This window comes from Xenopus tropicalis, chromosome 6, assembly GCF_000004195.4.
Source record: "Xenopus tropicalis strain Nigerian chromosome 6, UCB_Xtro_10.0, whole genome shotgun sequence".
Taxonomy (NCBI): domain Eukaryota; kingdom Metazoa; phylum Chordata; class Amphibia; order Anura; family Pipidae; genus Xenopus; species Xenopus tropicalis.
Genome location: NC_030682.2, coordinates 41,032,797 through 41,053,256, shown reverse-complemented (window position 1 = coordinate 41,053,256; position 20,460 = coordinate 41,032,797). Strand labels below are relative to the sequence as shown.

Here is a 20,460-nt window from a genome sequence, read left to right as displayed (position 1 = left end):
CCGCTGCAACTGCTGCATCATAATATGGGGCCTAAAGTGAAAATAAAGCTTGGGACCTCAAATCATGCACTGTGCTTAACAAGTTGCCAACATTTTTAGGCTCTTTGCCACACCCTGTAGGCATAATGACCCACACATGCAAATAAAATTACTGCAGAAATGGATAATAAGCATTAACTGCCAGTAAGAATGGATATGCAGAAATGCCAGTGGACAATGAGCAAATTAACCCCAGACATACCAGGAAGAAAGGGCCATTAAACATATTAACCCCAGACAAGCCAGTAAGAAATGAACAATGAGAAACTTAATCTTAGCCCTGTTAGTAATGACCATATTAACCGCACACATAAAATTAACCCCACATGCCAGTAGGAGCAAGAAAAATAATATATTAAAAACATTACCAAAACCACTGCACAAGCAGAAGGTCTACAGGGTGATAGAAAGAGCAGCGTGGTCCAGCAGGGTGATAAGGAGAACGGTGGGGGTGGCAAGCAAAATAAAAGGGATGTCGGCAGGGGCCAAGCAGAATGGTTGTGCAGGCAGCGGGGGGCCAGAAGAAAGTAAGAAAATTACAGTCACCTTGCTGGGCCCCTTACCATCCTTGACACTGTCGCTTTGTTGGGCCCCATACTACCTTTGGAGTCGTCGCTCTGCTGGGCCATCCACCGCTTGCCCTGTATGGGAAAGATGGCCGTGCGTTCTTCTGTGAAACGTGCGGCCATCTTTCCCGTACTAGGCAGATGGTGGAAAGCCCAGCATAGTGCCGGCTCCGAAGGCAGTATGGGGCCCAACAAAGTGACAGCATTAAGGGTGGTAGGGGGCCCAGCAAGGTGACAAGGATTGCGGAGGCAGCGGCCATCAGGAAAGGAAACTGGTCATTTGAAGTAAGCGGGGCCCAGCAGGACCGGGCCCACCAGGATTTTTCCCGGTGTCCCGGCGGGCCAGTCCGACACTGTGTATATTACTCCCTTTATTGTTTCTACTTCACCATTTTCAAAAAATGAGCAGACCAATTAAATGGCAGCACTTGAACAGTTTGTAACAGCCCATCAAAATGTGTTATGAAACTTATATGTTAGCTTGTAACACTGAGGACACTGGAATAAGTACAGAAACGAACTGTGTTTTCATCCTGTTCTTTACAGAAAATCCCACGCATTTAGAAAGCTTTTGTAAAGACCTAATTAAAAAATAGTGGTCTTTGGAGAATTAATGTTCCGTAAAGCTACATATTAGTGATATAATAGCTTCTTAGCAAGTAAGACTACTTCCAGCTCTAATTACTGGAAGCAAATGTGTACCTTCCCCTTGTAGGCATAATTTTTTTTCTTTTATTGTCACATTAGGTTTAAAAAAAAAAAAAAAAAAAAAAAGAGATAACAACAGCTTAGTGTGCTGTAATCTAAAGAATGGCATCCAAAGTGCGATTACTGATTGACTTTCATTAGCATTTACTTCTGTGTGATGATGTATGAGCATGTGGAGAGCAGTGAAACCTAGTTGACCAAAAATTTGGATTGAAAAATTGTCTAGAAGTATACTATGACCATTGATTGTTGGAACATGATGTCATCTGTAAATGCAGACTTAATACACAGATGACACAGGATATTGGGAGACGACTCTTTCCACACTGTCCAGCAGGATTGTAACCAATATCATACCAGGCATTATGGCTACCTACTTTGTACCAGATATCCTTCAAAAGCTTTTGTTCACTTAATTGCATAACTTTGGGCAAAACCGTGGAATTGCAGAAAGACGGAGACTGATATTGTGATTATGTGGTTGTGTGTTTTCAAAAAACAGGAAAAATCAAGAAAAAAAACTATTTAAATCTACTCAGATGCCATATAAGTCAATATTGTTGTCAAAAGGCATTAAAGTAGAAGGAACAGCACTTTGGCATTTTACTGCCAATAGATTCGCCACATAGTGCCACTTAGAACGCTATATTTATTCTGCAGAAAGGTTTACCATACCTGAGCAGCTGCCATTTTAGCTCAGTCTTAGTTTTTACCTTTTACTTTTCCTTTTAAGAAGCAAATGTTAGCTGGTAACACACTGTTTTTATCCTCAAACAGCATTTTGTCAGCAAAAATGGGCTTAGCCCTTGTCCACAAGCCTTGGAGACCCAAGTTATGGTTTTCTGTCAGTAGCACTTACACTACAAGGCAATAATATTAATTACAAAAAATTAAACAATATATTCAGAGAATGACTGTTAGTAATGTTTACTAATGTAAGCATTACCTGCCTGTCAAACAAATTGTGGGTTTTTAGGTCTCTATGATCATAGGTTTTTATTAAGCTCCTTAAGCAACCATGTCAAAACAAGTTACCCAATATAACTGTGGTTCAGAACAGCTGAAAGACTACATTATTTGCATTCCTTCCTTAACCCTGTAACTGCCATAGTTTGTAAAACATATAATTGATGAAACAAAGGCTCAGCCTGCCACAGATTGTACATTTTAGGATCTGCAGCAGTTCCAGGTAGTGGGTCAATCAGAGGACTGTGTTTTAAAGAAGATTCTTCACTCTGTATACCTGGGTCAGCTTCCTCTACACGGGAGGTCAGGGGTTGGGGGTGGTTACGGGGTGTCCTGCAATTTTGGGTGTGTCTCAGATGAAAAAGTTACAGCTCTGAATACCATTTAAACACAGTGGTATCTATTCCCCCTCTCCCTTTTTAACATACCTCCCAACCATCCCGCTTTCAGCGGGACAGTCCCAATATTTATAGCACTGCCTGCTGTCCAGTAAAAAGAATCCAAAATTATTTTTTCATTATGTGAATAGTAAAAAAATGAAGCAAGAAGGGGTGGGAACCTTATTATCACGGGGGGGGTAAGTTGGTTGATGAGAACGGGGAAAAAGCTGAAATTTTGAACTCTTATTTTTCATCTGTCTATACATCTGAGGAGCCAGATAATGAAGGCTTCCCTTTTAATATGCCCAGTTCTAGTAATTTAACTACTGACGCATGGGTCACTCGGGAGGGAATTCAAAAGAGACTTGAACATGTAAAGGTAAACAAAGGTCCAGGGCCGGATGGGATTCATCCCAGGGTATTAAATTGAGCTGAGCGCTGTGATTGCCAAAACTCTTCACTGAATTTTTCAGGATTCATTGAGGTCTGGCATGGTGCCGAGAGACTGGCGGATTGCTAATGTGGTGCCATTATTTAAAAAGGGATCCCGTTCTCAGCCTGAAAACTATAGGCCTGTTTGTCTGACATCAGTAGTAGGAAAAATTTTGGAAGGGGTAATAAGGGATAGGGTACTTGAATACATTGCAGTTCACAATATTATTAATTTGTGCCAGCATGGTTTTATGCGTAACAGATCTTGCCAGACTAATTTAGTCGCCTTTTATGAGGAGGTGAGTAGGAACCTCGATGCTGGAATGGCAGTTGATGTCATCTACTTGGACTTTGCTAAAGCGTTTGATACCAGTACCTCACAGAAGGTTAATGATCAAATTAAGGAATATTGGCCTAGAACATAATATTTGTAATTGGATAGAGAACTGGCTGAAGGATAGAGTACAAAGAGTGGTGGTAAAAGGAACATTTTCTAATTGGACCAGTGTGGTTAGTGGAGTACCGCAGGGGTCAATCCTTGGTCCTTTGCTTTTTAACTTGTATATTAATGACCTGGAGGAGGGCATAGAGAGTACTGTTTCTATTTTTGCTGATGACACAAAATTGTGCAAAACTATAAGTTCCATGCAGGATGCTGCTGCTTTGCAGAGCGATTTGACAAAATTGGAAAACTGGGCAGCAAACTGGAAAATGAGGTTCAATGTTGATAAGTGCAAAGTTATGCATTTTGGTAGGAATAATATAAACGCGAACTATCTACTGAATGGTAGTGTGTTGGGGGTATCCTTAATGGAGAAGGATCTGGGGGGTTTTTGTTGATAACAAGTTGTCTAATTCCAGGCAGTGTCATTCTGTGGCTACTAAAGCAAATAAAGTGCTGTATAAAAAAGGGCATTGACTCAAGGCATGAGAACATAATTTTGCCCCTTTATAGGTCCCTGGTAAGGCCTTACCTTGAGTATGCAGTGCAGTTTTGGGCTCCAGTCCTTAAGAGGGATATTAATGAGCTGGAGAAAGTGCAGAGACTGCAACTAAACTGGTAAAGGGGATGGAAGATTTAAACTATGAGGTGAGACTGTCGAGGTTGAGGTTGTTTTCTCTGGAAAAGAGGCGCTTGCGAGGGGACATGATTACTCTGTACAAGTACATTAGAGGGGATTATAGGCAGATAGGGGATGTTCTTTTTTCCCATAAAAACAATCAACGCACCAGAGGCCACCCCTTTAGATTAGAGGAACGGAACTTCCATTTGAAGCAGCGTAGGTGGTTTTTCACGGTGAGGGCAGTGAGGTTGTGGAATGCCCTTCCTAGTGATGTGGTAATGGCAGATTCTGTTAATGCCTATAAGAGGGGCCTGGATGAGTTCTTGAACAATCAGAATATCCAAGGCTATTGTGATACTAATATCTACAGTTAGTACTAGTGGTTGTATTTATAGTTTATGTATGTGAGTGTATAGATTGGTAGGTGTGGGTTAGGTGTGCTGGGTTTACTTGGATGGGTTGAACTTGATGGACACTGTTCTTTTTTCAACCCTATGTAACTATGTCCCAGATTTATTGTTAGATGTCCCGCTTCTCAGCATTGCCATTTAATTGATTGCTGTGCCTGCTCTGCTCCTGGAAAAAAAGCCCGTCCCCTTAACTCTTAAATCTCCCCTGCTACGCTCAAGCTCACAGATTTATCTTGATGTAGTCATACTGGCACGTTTGAAGTTAATACGTCCTTTATTCTTTTTATTTAGTGATTATACTGGCACATCTGGGGCATGTAAAGTGGATGTGGCATGTGGGGGCGTGGTCAAAAAATTTTGCTACACTACTTGCGTCACATATTTTTGTCCCTCTTTCTTATAATAAATAAAATGTTAGGAGGAATGCTTTTATGCTTCTTTCCTTGTTCCATAACTGCCCTGAGAGCTGTATGTGTGTTTTTCCCACTAAAAAACTTCATAAAAATTGGATAACTTGTCCAATCATGTTTATCACCAGTTTACTTAGTTGCTCCAAGTTAGTTTTACTCTGCTTACATAGAGGGGGCAACAAATACCTTTTTAAGGGACTGGAGGTGGTTAGTGATGTAGTGTGTAGTGATTACTATTAAAATCTATTGCCTCTAGCGTACCACTCTGTATTAAGCACACTACTTACAACAGGGATTCCCAACCTTTTTTACTTGTGAGCCACATTAAAATGTAAAAAGACTTGGAGAGCAACACAAGCATAAAAAATGTTCCTGGGGGTGCCAAATAAGGGCTTTATTATTATTATTGGCTATTTCATAGCCCCCATATGGACTTGAAGCCCACAGAAGGTTCTGTTTGGCAGTACATCTGGTTTTATACAATCAAAACTTGCCTCCAAGCCAAGAATTCAAAAATAAGCACCTGCTTTGGGACTACTGGGAGCAACATCCAAGGGGTTGGAGAGCAACATGTTGCTCACGAGCCACTGGTTGGGGATCACTGGCTTACAACATTGCAGCAGCACTGACACACTGTGGGGATAGGGGTACACTAAGCTAATTCATTGCAGGCATTTTTTATAGATGCGGAGGAAAGTGGATCCATTCCTATGCCCACGCCCCCATAGGGTTGAAAATGACCTTTAAATTAGAGGAAAGTTCCGTTTCTCTAATTTAAAGTTGGGGGGGGGGGGGGGGGAACATCCCCTATCTGTCTGTAATGCTTAGTGTGCCCTTGCCCTTAGGCTCCAATAGGGTAATATACCTACCACCTTCAATGTTTACCTAAACACACTGCCAAGAGTCCCACATCATCAAACTTTTGTTACCAATAAGGATTGTGGTCAGGGTTAAATATAAATATTAACTGCCAGTTTCTGTTTAGGGCAAATTGTTTTATTTTATGCAATGGCATACAAATAACTGATGATGTGCCAAATTAATAATCGTTGGCACAGCAGTTGTTCATGGGAAAGAAAATGAAAAGGTGTGGTGCCATGTAAGCCAGTTAAAAAGTTGCTAGGTAATACTTTTGATATAAAACATAATAAAAGTGGTATAAAGGTGATACTTTATTGAGTAACTATGATAATGATTAGAAACATGACAAAAATGGTATAAAGGTGATATCTGTATTGGCCAACTAAAATGATAAACACATATTAGCTCATATATTATTTTAGTTTTATTTTATAAGTGTGTTGACATGTAACAGATTGTAGATAGGAATTTCAGGACATATAATATTGGATTTTCTTTTTGCATTTTTACCTTTTTAAAAGGAAGTTAATTTTACTTGGATTATGACCAACTATGCTATCTAACTTTGCACAAGCCTTGTGTAATTGAGAAAAGGTCATTCATTGCAAAACTTAATGTGTTTATAATTGCTAGGCTGAAATTAGAATGAGCTGTTCATGACCAGCTTTGTGTTTCTGGGAAGAAAAGGGCAGCAGTCCAAAGCAGTAGTTTCAGATTTGCACATTTGGTATATTTCTGGCTAGCTATATTGTTTTATACATTACTTTTTAATACTTCAGATTTGTTTTATGTTGGTGTGCATTTTAATACAATGTTCAACTCTGCAAGAAAATCTGAAGGCGTGCCTAATTTAGCCAGAAAATTAATAGTATAGACTGTGGAGCATTCAGTGGCTTCATAAATGTGGTTAAATGTTAAAAGTACTATTATTATTATTATTATTATTATTATTCTTCTGATACAGAGATAAATATGTAGAGAAAAAAGTTTACCCATTTGTACTCATCCCATACAGGTATGTGTATTGCCAATTGATAAATGGGCCCCTTTGGATGTCCAAATACAAAAACAAATTGTATTTTGCGAAGTTTTAGAACTGTGCGTGTTTTCTGCGATTTTTTTTCGTTTATTTCTGCAACTTTTTCATACTTCGCGATAATTTGTGCGTCAAAATCGTATTTGTCGCAATCAGTATGGAAGTTTCGGAATTTAATTAAAGCTTCGGTATCGTGACTTTCCTTGGGCCAGGTTGGAGCTGCCATTGAGTCCTATGGGAGGCTTCCAAAATCATGCACTGAAGGTTCAAAGTCAGAAAGGTTTTTGCGCCGTTCGGATACAAAAATTTTGTAACTTTTGGATCATACCACAATATTTTTGTACAAACACGATGCGACTTTTCGCAAAATCCACGCACGTCAGAAATTTTCGGATTTAATGCAAATTGTCACAAATCATACTCGTAATTCATATTGAATTACTGTAATGAATCGGCCCCTTAGTGTCAATTTTACTAAAATTCCAAAATCTTTCACGATTTCAGAAAAAGCACAAACTGCAGTATTCTTGAAAATATGTTTAGAAAACTTTAATACTCTCGATTTACAGGTATGGGTACCTTTATCTGGAAATCTGTTCTTTAGAAAGCTTTGAATTGTGGGAACGCCATCTACCATAGATTCCATTTTAATCAAATCATGCACTAGAAGATGTTCACTAGAATAGTATACAGGGTCAGTTCATTTTCAGTGAAGAGAAGTGCCATCCCAGGGTCTGTGGTTAGCAATTATAATCATTAAATACTGACACTAAAAAAAACAAAAACAAAAAAAAACAAACTAGACTTCAAGATATTAATGTACATTAAAAGTTACCTATAGATAATGCAAGTAATTGTTCCTAAACCTGACTTTTGCCAACCTGACTGTCTCTTCTCAACCTGTAAAATCTAAAGATTGTAGTGCTAAAGAACTCCTACTGCACAAATATGGAAGCCCACAACAATGTAAAAGTGTTTGCATGTGCTTTATAATTTTGCTATAAAAGTATTTGCCAAAGACAATGTTATGATGGTTGTAAAAAAAAAAAAAATTTGTTGTCCATATCCCTTTAAAAAAAACCACACACTATAGGGGTCAGGAACCTTTTTGGCTGAGAGAGCCATAAACACCACATATATTAAAATGTAATTCTGTGAGAGCCATGCAGTATGTTTGGCTGCGGATGCTGCAGGGCAAGGTAGGGTGGGTCCCAAGGATGCCGGATGCGATGCAGAGGAGGGCGTGGCCTGCGCTCGGCGGATAGAAGACGTGTTCTAAGTCTTAGAACACGTCTTCTAAGTGCCGAGCGCAGGGGCAAGGTAGGGTGGGTCCCAAGGATGCCGGATGCGATGCGGAGGAGGGTGTGGCCTGCGCTCGGCAGATAGAAGACGTGTTCTAAGGCTTAGAACACGTATTCTATCTGCCGAACGCGGGCCACGCCCCCCCCCCCTTATGTTTTTTATAAAGATTTGGCAGCGAGCTAGATGCAGCCATCAAAAGAGCCACATCTGGCTTGCGAGCCATAGGTTCCCTACCCCTGAACTATACCTTGGATATGAATTTATCTTTCATTAACAATAGAACCCCTGTTCTGAAATGACAGGGTGCCAAAAAGCATTTATTAGTTGAAAAAATACCAAGCAGAACGTTAGCTCTTATTGGTGATTTGATCAGTGTAACCCGCTGACCCAAGCATTAAACTTTTGTCTTATAATTTTTCTTTTGTCACAAAGAATATGTGCCAGATACCATGTTTTGAATTGCATTTCAGAGATTTTGTAATAACTGTGGATTTGTTAGGAGTCAAAAGATCATTACGCATATAATTTTTTCAAACGGTGTATCTTTTCAAAAAGTACTATAGAACATAGATATTATCAAAATGTTATGTGAAATATAGTGAGTTATACAGTAATATCTCAAAGTTTTTAATGTGTTGCAACAATAATGATTAAAGGGGACCTGTCCCCTTCACTTACACTATATACACTATTTTAATTTTATTTTCTTTAGACTTGAAATTCACAATTGCTGCAAGCTGGCTGGCAGGCACAATTTTGTGGACACTTTTATTAAGGAAAGCTTTGTATCACCCCAAAATCTTGTTTCTGTGCCAGTATGGGGGGGGGGAGCTGATACCCATGTCCATGCACTGATTACAAAATTAGATGGTGAGGAGGGAGGGGGAATGGGAGGAGTACAGTGACATCTAAGAAGATTTGAAGTGGAAGTGAAAGTAACGGTCTGCCCCACTAGAGGCAGAACAAGCAATATATGATTGACAGCTGGGATATTAAAATGCTTATATAATGGGTATGGATATGTTAATAAAAAATGAGTTTGGGTTTCATGTTTTAATTTGGAAAGGACTTTTATTATACAACTTTTTATCCCTGGGTGACAGGTCCACTTTAAACTGTCCATTTTTAATCACATGAAAGGCTGCTTGTGATTCAGGAAGGCTATGAGTCAGGTGCCCAATCAGGAAACTGCTCAGAATGCTTCTCATTTTGACATTCTGTTTATTCAATCAACTTGTTTGATGACTAAATTGTGGTTAAATTATTACTGTACAGTTACCATAAAAGGCTCATGAAATCCTATTTTGCTTGCTTTTAAAGTATGATCTCTCTCAAAGCTCATATAGTGGCTACAAGGTGAAATCTTCTGTAGATTAGCTCATAGGAAGCAGTGTTTGAAATGCCGATTATAACTACATGCAGGAAACTTCACAAACCGTTCTGCTTTCAACTCCCACACTGATTTGAGACTCACTGGGGTTTGCTTGTGTTCACTGTCAGAAAAGCTTGAAGAACAATGTTTCTCCCATATGTGAGATGTATAATGGGCTTACATTTTTCAATCCACTTACACAGTGTGTAATTGTGAAAGAAATCCGTTTTCCACATGATAAAGAGCATTGCTGGTGTTGGACTGGGAACCCAGCAACACAAGCATGAAACATGTTCCTGGGGTTACACATAGGGTCTCTTATTGGCGATTTAATATTTTGTTGAATGGAGTCTACATGCCTACATAAGTGTCTGACGAGTCCCTTTCTTTCTACTGCAACAGGTAGGCTGCTCATGCATGCTCTTATCCTATCCCGACTTGACTACTCTAACCTGCTACTAACCGGCCTCCCTAACTCCCATCTTTAACCCCTACAGTCTATATTAAATACTGCTGCCAGAATTCTCCTCTCATCCAGGAGAGTTCATACCCTTCCCCTGCTAAAGTAATTATTGTGGCTTCCTATTAAACAAAGAATATCTTACAAACTCCTTCTCTTAACCTTCAAAGCTCTCCATTCGTCTGCTCCTCACTACATCTCTTCTCTTGTGTCTCCGTACATTCCTGGCCAACTCCTTCATTCCTTGCAGAGCAATCGTTTGGTTGCGGCCCTCCACTACTACTGCTGTTTCCCACCTTAAACCTTTTTGCCTTGCTGCCCCTTGTAAGATTGTAAGCTCTATGAGGCAGGGACCTCCATCCTCTTGTGTCTTTGACTCTTAACTTGTTGCAACTGTATTTATCTTGTATTTATCTATATTTATTGTTATACTTTGTATTTATTTATTATCTTAATAACCCCCTGTTTGTATTAATGTATTCTACTGTACAGCGCTGCGTACATAAGTAGTGCTTTATAAATAAAGATATACATACATACATACATACATACAAATACCTGTACACAAGATTCTGGAAGCTGTTAAAAGAACAAATCTAAGTAAATCATCATAAAGGCTAAAATCTGGAATCAAATCCATGAAAGGGATCACATTCACAGTCATTTGGGTTAAGTTACAAAAAAAAAAAAAAAAAATCTTTTACTTTTAATTTCCTGTTTTACATTCTTAAAATTGGAAAGACTATGGCACAACTGCAGCTCTGCCTAAAGAAAGTAATTCACCAAATTTTATGTACAGTACAGGGGTGGAGAGCTCAAACTTCTGAATAAATACCTTTTGTGGAACCAGATGATGTGATGGAAGACCCATGCCTCCCACAAGAGTCATTAATACATATAAAAGAGAGTACCATGAGCACACTAAAAAATTAAAGTGATGCAAGAATTTATTTAGGGTTCCTGGTGGCGTAAAATGTGTGTTTGCGTTTTTTTCCCATGTTAATTTTTCAGTGTGCTGCTAATACTTTCTTTATCCACCAAATTTTAGTGACTTGGTAAGGAAGGCATTGGTCACAGAGGAAACCAAAAGGCCAGTGGTAACTGTGGAGACCTGGAAGCTCCTGAAAATTGTGATTAAAGGGCTTATCCACATACATGGTGGGATCTGCTTATTTGGCGATGAGTGGGCAACGGCGGTCCTGGATCTAGTGGGAAAATCAAACCTACCCAAACGAGATCTGGCCAATTTTAGGCCAGATATTGGTTGGAGGTTCCAATACATGGGCAGATAAGCTGCCGAATTCATCTGAAGGACCTGAATTGGCAGCTGAAATCTGCCCGTGTGTGGCCACTTTTAGTCTATTGTGTGTCATTAAGACAAAGGTTATTAGAAAAATTGAAACAAAAAATTGAAAAAAAAATTTAAGCCGTCCTCTTTTTCTTTAAGATGGTACCATAGATTGACTGATTTTATTTTCTTTCTCAAATAAACCTTGAAGGTGAGTTTTACAGGCCTATAGTATCTACTTTAGATAGCTTTTGAATAGATTTATGTCATTGTGTTGCATATGAATTGTAGGCATCGGCTAAAATCATAAGACACAGCTACATTTCCTGACCTTCACAGCACAGTGACTGAATTTAATGAGTGTTAGGAGTTGAACGATGTGCTGTTATTCTAGACTAAGCCTGTATACAAGTCCTAACGGAATGCCAGGTTTATAGGAAAATAATTTATTGGCAAAGCCCAGAATTCATTCGAAGCTTTCATAATGATGTAACTAGGGTTATTATTGGGTAACTACACAATAATAGGTGATATTATTTGGAAAATAAAGGTTCCATCCTTACACAAAGTCCTGTTATTTATGGGTGCCCAAGTTCAATAATTTACCTTGTGTTCTCTTTGCCCCAGCCTACACATAATAGTATCAATGAAAAAATACCACAGAACTTGTCATTGGTATTTTTAGGTGCCAAACAGTGGCTCTTGGGTCTCAAAGTGAATTCAGGTGGAAGAAGGTGGGGCTATAACATCAACATGAAGTACAATAAATCTCATTATATTGTATCCATTCCAACTGTAGCTAACAGTTCTGCCTAGGGTCCCACTACAGGCCCATTACAGACACTAAGATAGCTACACATTACAGAAAGGGCCCTCAATTCAACCACAGTCTTCTGGGCTAAAAAGGTCCCACCTGCTTCCCTCAGGCTGCTATAAAGCACACAACTCTTTTGAGCAAGGAGAACTTTTTTAAAATCATAGCCCCCTAGAAGAGATGTGAAATGAAGGCTGTTCGAAACAAAGCTAAACTGAAGAGTTTCACTAAACTATTTTGAAACTGTCGGGGGGGAAAATGAAAAGTGTAGAAATCAATGGATTGTTTTTATACCTTAACTCTTACATTAAGTCAAACTTGCAAATAAAAAACCTTTACCTCAGGCATATAAAGAATGTCCCATTGTTCCTTTTCAGCTCACACATGGTGTGCTAGAGAAAATGAATGAGGTAGAGTTTTTGATGTGACTTATAAACCAGATAGCTGGCTTTTTTTGTAACGCATATAAAAAAAATTATAAAAACTAGTTAGTCTTAATCATACTAAAAGTTTATATGATACAGTAGGGCCAGAACTAGGAGAAGGCAGAAAAGGCATTTGACTATGGCATGGTGGTGGTGGGGGTGTTGAAATCCAAGGACCTTAACTTGTGCACACAAAGGTTTTGTCCCGGCTCAGTTATACAGCTATGGGATTCCTTATGCTAGAACCAGTTATCCAGACAGATTGAATCATTGGAAGACCATCTCCCATACAGTCAATTTTAACCAAATCATTTAAATGTAGTAATAAATTAATAATTTATATTATGCTTTCTCTTTAATATTAAAGCTACCTTGTACTTGATAGTAACTAAGCTGGATAATTCAAGGCATGGAGATCTAAATTGTGGAAATAATCTCCATGAAACCCCGTGTCTATAACATTCCAGATAATAGATCCTATACCTGTAGCTTGTTAAAGGAGAAGTGTGCATGTGACCAGGGTAAGTGGCCTATTATGTGACATGGACAGTTACGAAGAGCCCCATCAGTTTCTCCGACTGGAAATCTAATAACAGTATTCCCCTTTTTAAACATTCTGCCTTTTTTCCATGACACAATTTTCTCCAAATAGCTGTTGCCCAGCATTTGTAGTTCACTATAAATTATAAAAGAAATATAGATGGTTTGTTTTGAGCAGAAAGTTGTGGCATATAGTGTTTAACAAATATTTATATAAAGGGCTGGTCTTTGACCAGTTTTATCTATTGGACCCAGTTGCACTTTGCATAGTGGGAAATGGAACTGCCTACTGCCCTGCTTGGTTTCTGCAGTAATCGGGCAAATTAAAGACCTCATTTTTTTTCTTCCTGCCTTGTCTGGGGTTTATACAACACTTATTAATATGACTGGCACTCTTTAGTACCATTTCCATTGTGTACTGGTCTAACTGTCATCCCTTGGGTTATACAGCACTTATCTGTTTCTATAGTGAGCCAACATTGTGCAGGGCTCATCTAGGAGGCATTATTATTGAAATTTGCGGAAATGCGCTTTGTATATTTTTGATGTTAAAGGATGCTAGTTTTATTAATATTCTAATACATTAACAGGATTACATTCTTTTAAGTATTAGGCAACCACATGGGACAGTTTCTTGGCTTGTGCATGAACAGGCTGAGAAACTTCCCAGTGTGCCAGTAGCCTTAGTATGCATTATACCAACCAAAAAGTTGGTTGTGGTTTACCATTCTAACAACAGATTGTTGTCAACAAATAAAAAAACACATTTACTTGCAATTCATGTTGATTAATGAAGCATATTTTCATGCAAGCAAAATATACTAATAGCAAAAAGCAATTAGAACGGGTACTTAAAATATGAAATATTTAAACATTTTGTTAAAGCTAAAATCTGAAGTGACTTCAAACCCTTATCATTGTGGCTTTGAGCAAGTATTTGTAAACTTGTAATTAAACAAGCATAGAGCTCCTGCTACTCATACTATGAAGCTGATATTATGGTTTTACGGTATATGGTGGGTTAGGACTCTGAGCCTTTTAAGGCTAAAACGATATCATGTTAGAGAGGGAGATAACCTCCACAAATATGTTTTCAATTTGTATTGGTTATAAATAGTACAGTACATATAGGATTTCTTTAATTGCTTTAACTGCTGTGATAACAGGTACATTTTAAAGAAGAACAAAAGCCCCCTCAACTGCCTTCCATTGCCCCCCTTCACCTCTCCCTTCTCGCACAGCCTATTACATTGAAAAGTGGGCCTATTTAAAAGCCTGAGCTAAAAAAAGCAGAGCAGCGCAGCAGAGTACGTAGGCGCCATCTTCTGTACATTAAAACATGCTTTGGATCTCACCACCGACATGTAACCTGCATGAGCATGCGCAGCTGATTCCTGACTAGCCCCAACTGCGCATGCTCCTGTAGGGGTCTGTATCAGCAGTGAGACCTGAAGCATTTTCTAATGGACAGAAGATGACACCTAGGTAGTTTTCCAAAGTCGCACAAAGTTTCCTCCTGCTGGCAACTTTGCTCAACTTAGGAAAACCGAAGAAATGCATAGGCCTTTCCACCAGTGATTCTCTTTATTGCCTGTGGAAAGGCTTTTCAGGGAGATTTAATTGCCTCAGTTTCAGGCTGTAAGCCCCTTTATTGTTCACACCCTTGAGACCCTGCATTGTTCACACCAATAAGACCTTACACTGTGCATTCTCACATTGTTTACTTGTTTACACCTCAGGCTGTAGGAACAGTGCTGGCATTGTCACTGTACATACTGCAGTACAAATTGTTCATCTTGGAGTGTTCACATTACCTGCCTTTCCATAATAGGTTTCCTTGTCTCCTTCCCTACTCTGCCTGTCCTGCCCTACCCTGCCTGTGTGTGTGTGCCATACTCTGCCTTCCCTACACTGCCTGTGTTTTCCATACTCTTACTACCCTATATTGCCAGTGGGTTCCATACTGTGACTGCATTGTCCTCCCTGTGTCTGCCACGCTCTGCCTACCTGTGTGTGCCATACTGTGCCTGCCCTATGCTGCCTGTGCATGCCATTCTCTGCCTGCCTTATGCTGCTTGTGTGCCATACTGCCATACTATTCTGCCTGCCCTATGCTGCCTGTGTGTGCGCCATACTCTGCCTGCTCTTTGCTGCCTGTGTGTTCCATACTCTGCCTGCCCTATGCTATACTCTGCTGCATGGCCTACCCTGCTGGTGTGTGCCATACTCTGCATGCCCTATGCTGTCCGTGGAAGGTGAACCTGGCAGTTCTGGGAGTTTGCTAGAATTTGGAAATAGTGGTTATGGGGTCCCTAAGGTGTGTAATTATTTTTTGCTGGGGGTTGCTGTGCAACCAACAGGGGAGGAGGAGGCATATGGATTAAGGGTGTAGCTTGATATGACTTCTTTTACATATGAGTAATGGGGAATATCCTGCTGTGAGCACCAACCATTTGGGTCTTGCTGTGCTACCACCATTAATGTGGGTATAGTCTTGTGATTACATGGGTGTGGCCTGAAGTGGGTGCAGTTTAAAAAGGGGGATTGGCAAAAACTGGCTTCCATTATTGGCCCTCTACCACATAGGCCAAAAAAATTCCAGCCCTCAGTACGACAGCACTGCCCTAAGTAATAAAATGTTAATTTCCCCCTTAAATCTTTTAATCTTTAAATACACGTAATCTGACCATGAATCATGTAATCTGTAGTTAGCGTGTTAATGTTCTTAGCAAGTTTGTCTTTTAACACCTACTTCCCAGTTGACTTTCTTTGCCTTTTTTTCCTGTATGTCTTGTCTTGTTGAGTCTTGCTTCTTATCAGCTGATCCCTGACAAGATACACTAGTTGTAGTCTTTTGTGCGTCCTTTGCTTGAATGTATTTCTATTTTCCAAGTCCTCCTGCTTCGTGTATGAACTGCATTACATCCGTATTTACCTGTAAATGTGCACAGCACGTGCAGAGTGTGCTATATGTTGCCCTATTTTAATGTGCCTTTCATAAATGACTTAATCTCCATGGCAATGTGTTCCCTTTCTGAAATCCCATGGCTAGGGCTTTTTATTTTTCTTCTTCTGCCTCTCGGCACTCCATTTAAAATGTCTATTAATATTCCCCAGGCTACTTCTATTTTTAGCTGTGCCACTTATCTGTGTTTCTGCAGACAACCTTAGGCAAGCGGTGCTTGAAATAACCAGCGTATATCTTCATTCTCATTGTATTTACAAGTTAACTCATTTTTAAATACATTACAACATTCACTATAATATTTTTATGGTATTGTAACGCATGTAAATGTATGCAGGATGGACTTCTTTCATTTTACTATTTTAATAGCAAAAAAAAAAAAAAGAAATATTGTTGCCTAATAAAAAAATGTATTGGTAAGCACATGGGTCAGGTGATTATAGCTTGGAAGTTTGTCATTGAGCATTTTTGCTCTGTAATCGCCTGACCCTCAGGTGCAATTAGCAATGTCAGTACATTTTCAGGTATGAGATCCATTATCTGGAATGCTTGGGGCTTGGGATATCTCTCTCTGCATTTTATCTCTATAAGACAAATCATGCTTCAAAACTGAAATTATTATGAAAGAGGGGTTTCCATAAGTCATTTGTGTAGAGGAACCTTTTCATTAATTTGCAATGGAAGCGTGTCACACAAGGGAAGTCAGGTGTAAGTGCTTGCATCAGCTCTCTTTGAATCACATTGCTTGACATCTATTGGCATTGGGTGAGATTTCTAACTGTGCAATTGTATCTAGCACAAAAAGTAGTGTTATTGTAAAGCCTTATATGCCCAGTGAGCATTTCAGTCTTTCTTATGTAAACATATATATATATTTTTTATAGGGTTGAAGTGATGCATAGCCACAGCAAAAAAAGATGACTGAAGAACTGCATATATCTGGAGTTCAGCAGCTTTTATTGCATAAATATTGTTGGTGGAGTTATCCTCTTTCCTGAGAACAGATCAGACAGTTTATGATGGGTGAAGAAAGAAATCTGGGTGTCTCCCAAAGAATGCTGTCTCCATCTAGGAGCACAAGCAGCTGTTCCTCCAAGCTTGGGAGTCGACAGGTTAGTATGACTGCCTTTTTTTCCTCTGAAAGACTTATGATGGCATTATTTCAAGTATAAAAAATGTTAATTGTATTTTCTCTATGTATAAAATGTATAAAAAAAAAAATAGTCCTTACACTTATAGGGCTCATTCATGAAGATAGGTTCTTATTTGCTCAAGCGCATTTTCCAGTCAGGTCTTTGCTTTTATTTTCCAACTTGTTATGGGCTGTTCATAACTAATTGCTATTTAGCCATTATATTTCAAACAGTATCTGCATACCTGCCTGTCCAAAGGTGGCCATACATGTAGCAATTACGATCTTTCCTGCAACCATTGGTCATAGATAGCACGGCTGCTAAAACTATAAGAGACTGTTTGTCTGATCTACAAGTTACTGATGTTTTGAGGGAGCATTATCCAACTGCATTAGAATGATGTGTTTTTTTTAATCTCATTCTGTCCATACAAGGATTGACCAAATATCTTTGTCTATAACAGTAATGCCCAATGCTCATACTTCCTCCATTCCTTCTTCCACTTGGTCAGATCATTCTCCTGTATCCCTAACTTTGACAAGTTTTATTATTAAACCTTCTACATTCCGATTGCACTTATCAGGCTTCTTACTACACATTCTGACTCAGTTGGAACAAACAAAACAGGCTCTCCTTAATTATTATAAAGATCATCTAAATTCGGTCCATGCCCATACTATCCTTTTGGGGTGCTCATAAGACCATGATGAATGGTATATTTATACAACTAGCAGCTTACTGAAAAAAGGGAAAATAAAAATAAAAAAAACAGACCCTTACACAACAATTCTCATGACTATAATGGGCCACAAAGCAAACCCTACTTTAACAACTTGTAACCAATGAAATGATATGGCTACAAAACTTAAATTGTTACAGCTTAAAAAAGCAGATCAAACAATAAGATAGCACAATCAAAAATATTATGGCAAATATAATAAGCCGACAAGTTACAGGCCAGAAAGCTGAAGGGCAAAAAAATTCCCAGAATATCCCTACAAATGTTCCCCTCTCATTCATTTGTTTTAGAAATTGTGGAGGAGAGTGTACAATGGGCCATATATGGTGGTACTGTCCTATAATGCTTTTGGTTCAGAGTGTTTGGCTTGATCAATATATGCATCTTAGAAAGATCCTTGGATTGTTTTAATGAACTTGTGGATTCCCAATAATAATTGGAATAATAGAAAAGTATTACCTATATATTTACAGCAGCAAAACAACTGATTTTTATGTACCCCCTTTCTCCCAATCCCCCAATTGAAAGCTCGTATAACTACAATTATAACTATTGAAAAACCAACTTCTATACTATTGGGAACTCACAACAAGTTCTTTCAAATCTGGAAACCCTAGGCTCCAGGAGCATGATTTGCTAAACCTGAGGTTGTATATAAGAAACAAATTAGTCTACCATGCAAACAATGCTAGCTGAATTTACAACACTTTGCTAAGTGTCCTTTTCTCTTTCTAAAATTTATGGAACTATAGGTTACCTGAAAGCAGTTCTAATGTGTAGCGCTGGCTCCTTCTGAAAGCTCAGACTCAGGCACAATGCACTGGGATGGCGCCTACACACCAATATTACAACTAAAAAAATTCATTTGTTGGTTCAAGAATAAAATTTTAAATTTTTATTTTAAAGTAGAGTGAATTATTTGCTATGTAAACAGTGTCATTTAGAAATAAAAGTACACCATAAAAATCATGACAGTATCTCTTTAAGGCATGAAAAGAAAAAATGTTTGTTCATTATTAAATTGATCAGCAAGTAAGCCATCTGCAGGGGTGATTTACAAGGAGGCACATTTAGCAGGAATACAAGCAGTGTACAGCAGTGAATTATTTATATTTAGACAGTGCACTTAGGAAACTGTTTCTAGGGATACCACCTGTGGTCCAACATGTTTCTTTCCTCCATTTCTGGGAAGCAAATTCTTAGCCTGGAATGGTGTGAACTTTATTATCACCTTGCCATCTGTAGATGTGGTTTTGCTTCATTTGGAGCAGTAGGGGTGGGTGGATGCATGCTGATGCATGTCGGTATTCCGTACGCTATTAGCAATGTGAAAATATGGCTCTTGGGATAAATATGGGGCTTCATTAATATTGCTCTCTGGCACTATTCCTGGTGTTTATAAAAAGGCTTGAAAGAAATAATTTTGTGAGTAATAAAAAGCCACAACGAAGAATTGGTATGTCATTGTAGTTTTGTTTATTTATTTAAGTCATTATTCTGTTAAATGCAGTATTTGAAAATCAGTAACAATACATTTTTAAATGCAATATCAAATGAAATTAGTTCATGGTGTATTTATGGCTTATCAGATTTATTCAGGCACACAAATAATGGGATAATGCATTTTTTTTAGGGCCGTGACACACGGGGAGATTAGTCGCACCACAACAAATCCCCCCCCGTGTGTCACTGTCCTTAAGTCAGAAGTGGATGACATGTCGCCTAGAGTACTTTTTGAACCGTGGGTAGGATTTAGGGTGAAGACACACTGGGCTACTAGTAGCTACTTCAAGGCTAGTTAACTCCAAAAAATACCCTTCCATTGATAATACTGAGAATTGCCTCTGCTAAAACACACGTAGAGATAATTATCCACAAAATGCATAGCATTAAAATTGTAGTGCAGTCTTCATGCTTAATGGCCCCCAGCACGCATAGCCATATAAATGCAGTGTCAAATTTATATTTAATGTCAGGACCACAGAACAGATCAGTGTGGAAAAAGTAGTTGAGGATGTGGATTAGACACAAAATGATACTATAGTTAAACTGCATTTAAAGGGGTTGTTCCACCATTTAAGTTAAGCTTTAGTATATTATAGAATGACCAATTCTAAGCAACCTTTTACTGCGTTATTATTATCTCCGTTATTTGTTTTTTATATATATTTTTTTTTGCTATTTGCCTTCTGACTTATTTGCTACTGAACAATAAGTATAATCCATTTTTTTGTTTTTTAAAAAATGCACATAATAAACCATGAAGACCAATTGCAATTTGTCTCAGATTATTAATCTCTTCATCATACCAAAATTAAACTCCAAGGTCAACAACCCACTTTAACAGCACTTAAACTTAAAGTTGCAGCAACATCATTGTACATTACTGTTATAGTACAATATATCTTATGTGTGACAGAAATGTTTGGCAGTTGAAGAGGGTAGCAGTTCTGATTTGGTTACCCCCCCTAGCACTCTATTCATATTTACATCGGTAGCAGCATACACAATTTTAGTGAAATATGACATTGCAAATATGTTTAATATTGC

At 38.6% G+C, this 20,460-nt stretch overlaps 1 protein-coding gene across 3 annotated transcripts in view; it reads left to right on the top strand.

The window, feature by feature from the left end:
* Positions 1–20,460, top strand: part of osbpl3 (oxysterol binding protein like 3) — an 86,069-nt gene that overhangs the window by 16,929 nt on the left and 48,680 nt on the right. For all 3 annotated transcript variants that reach the window (XM_012964407.3, XM_012964408.3, NM_001256919.1), the window contains 1 exon segment: positions 16,923–17,150. In XM_012964407.3, coding sequence (XP_012819861.2) covers positions 17,055–17,150 — 96 coding nt within the window. In that variant the 5' untranslated portion in view covers positions 16,923–17,054.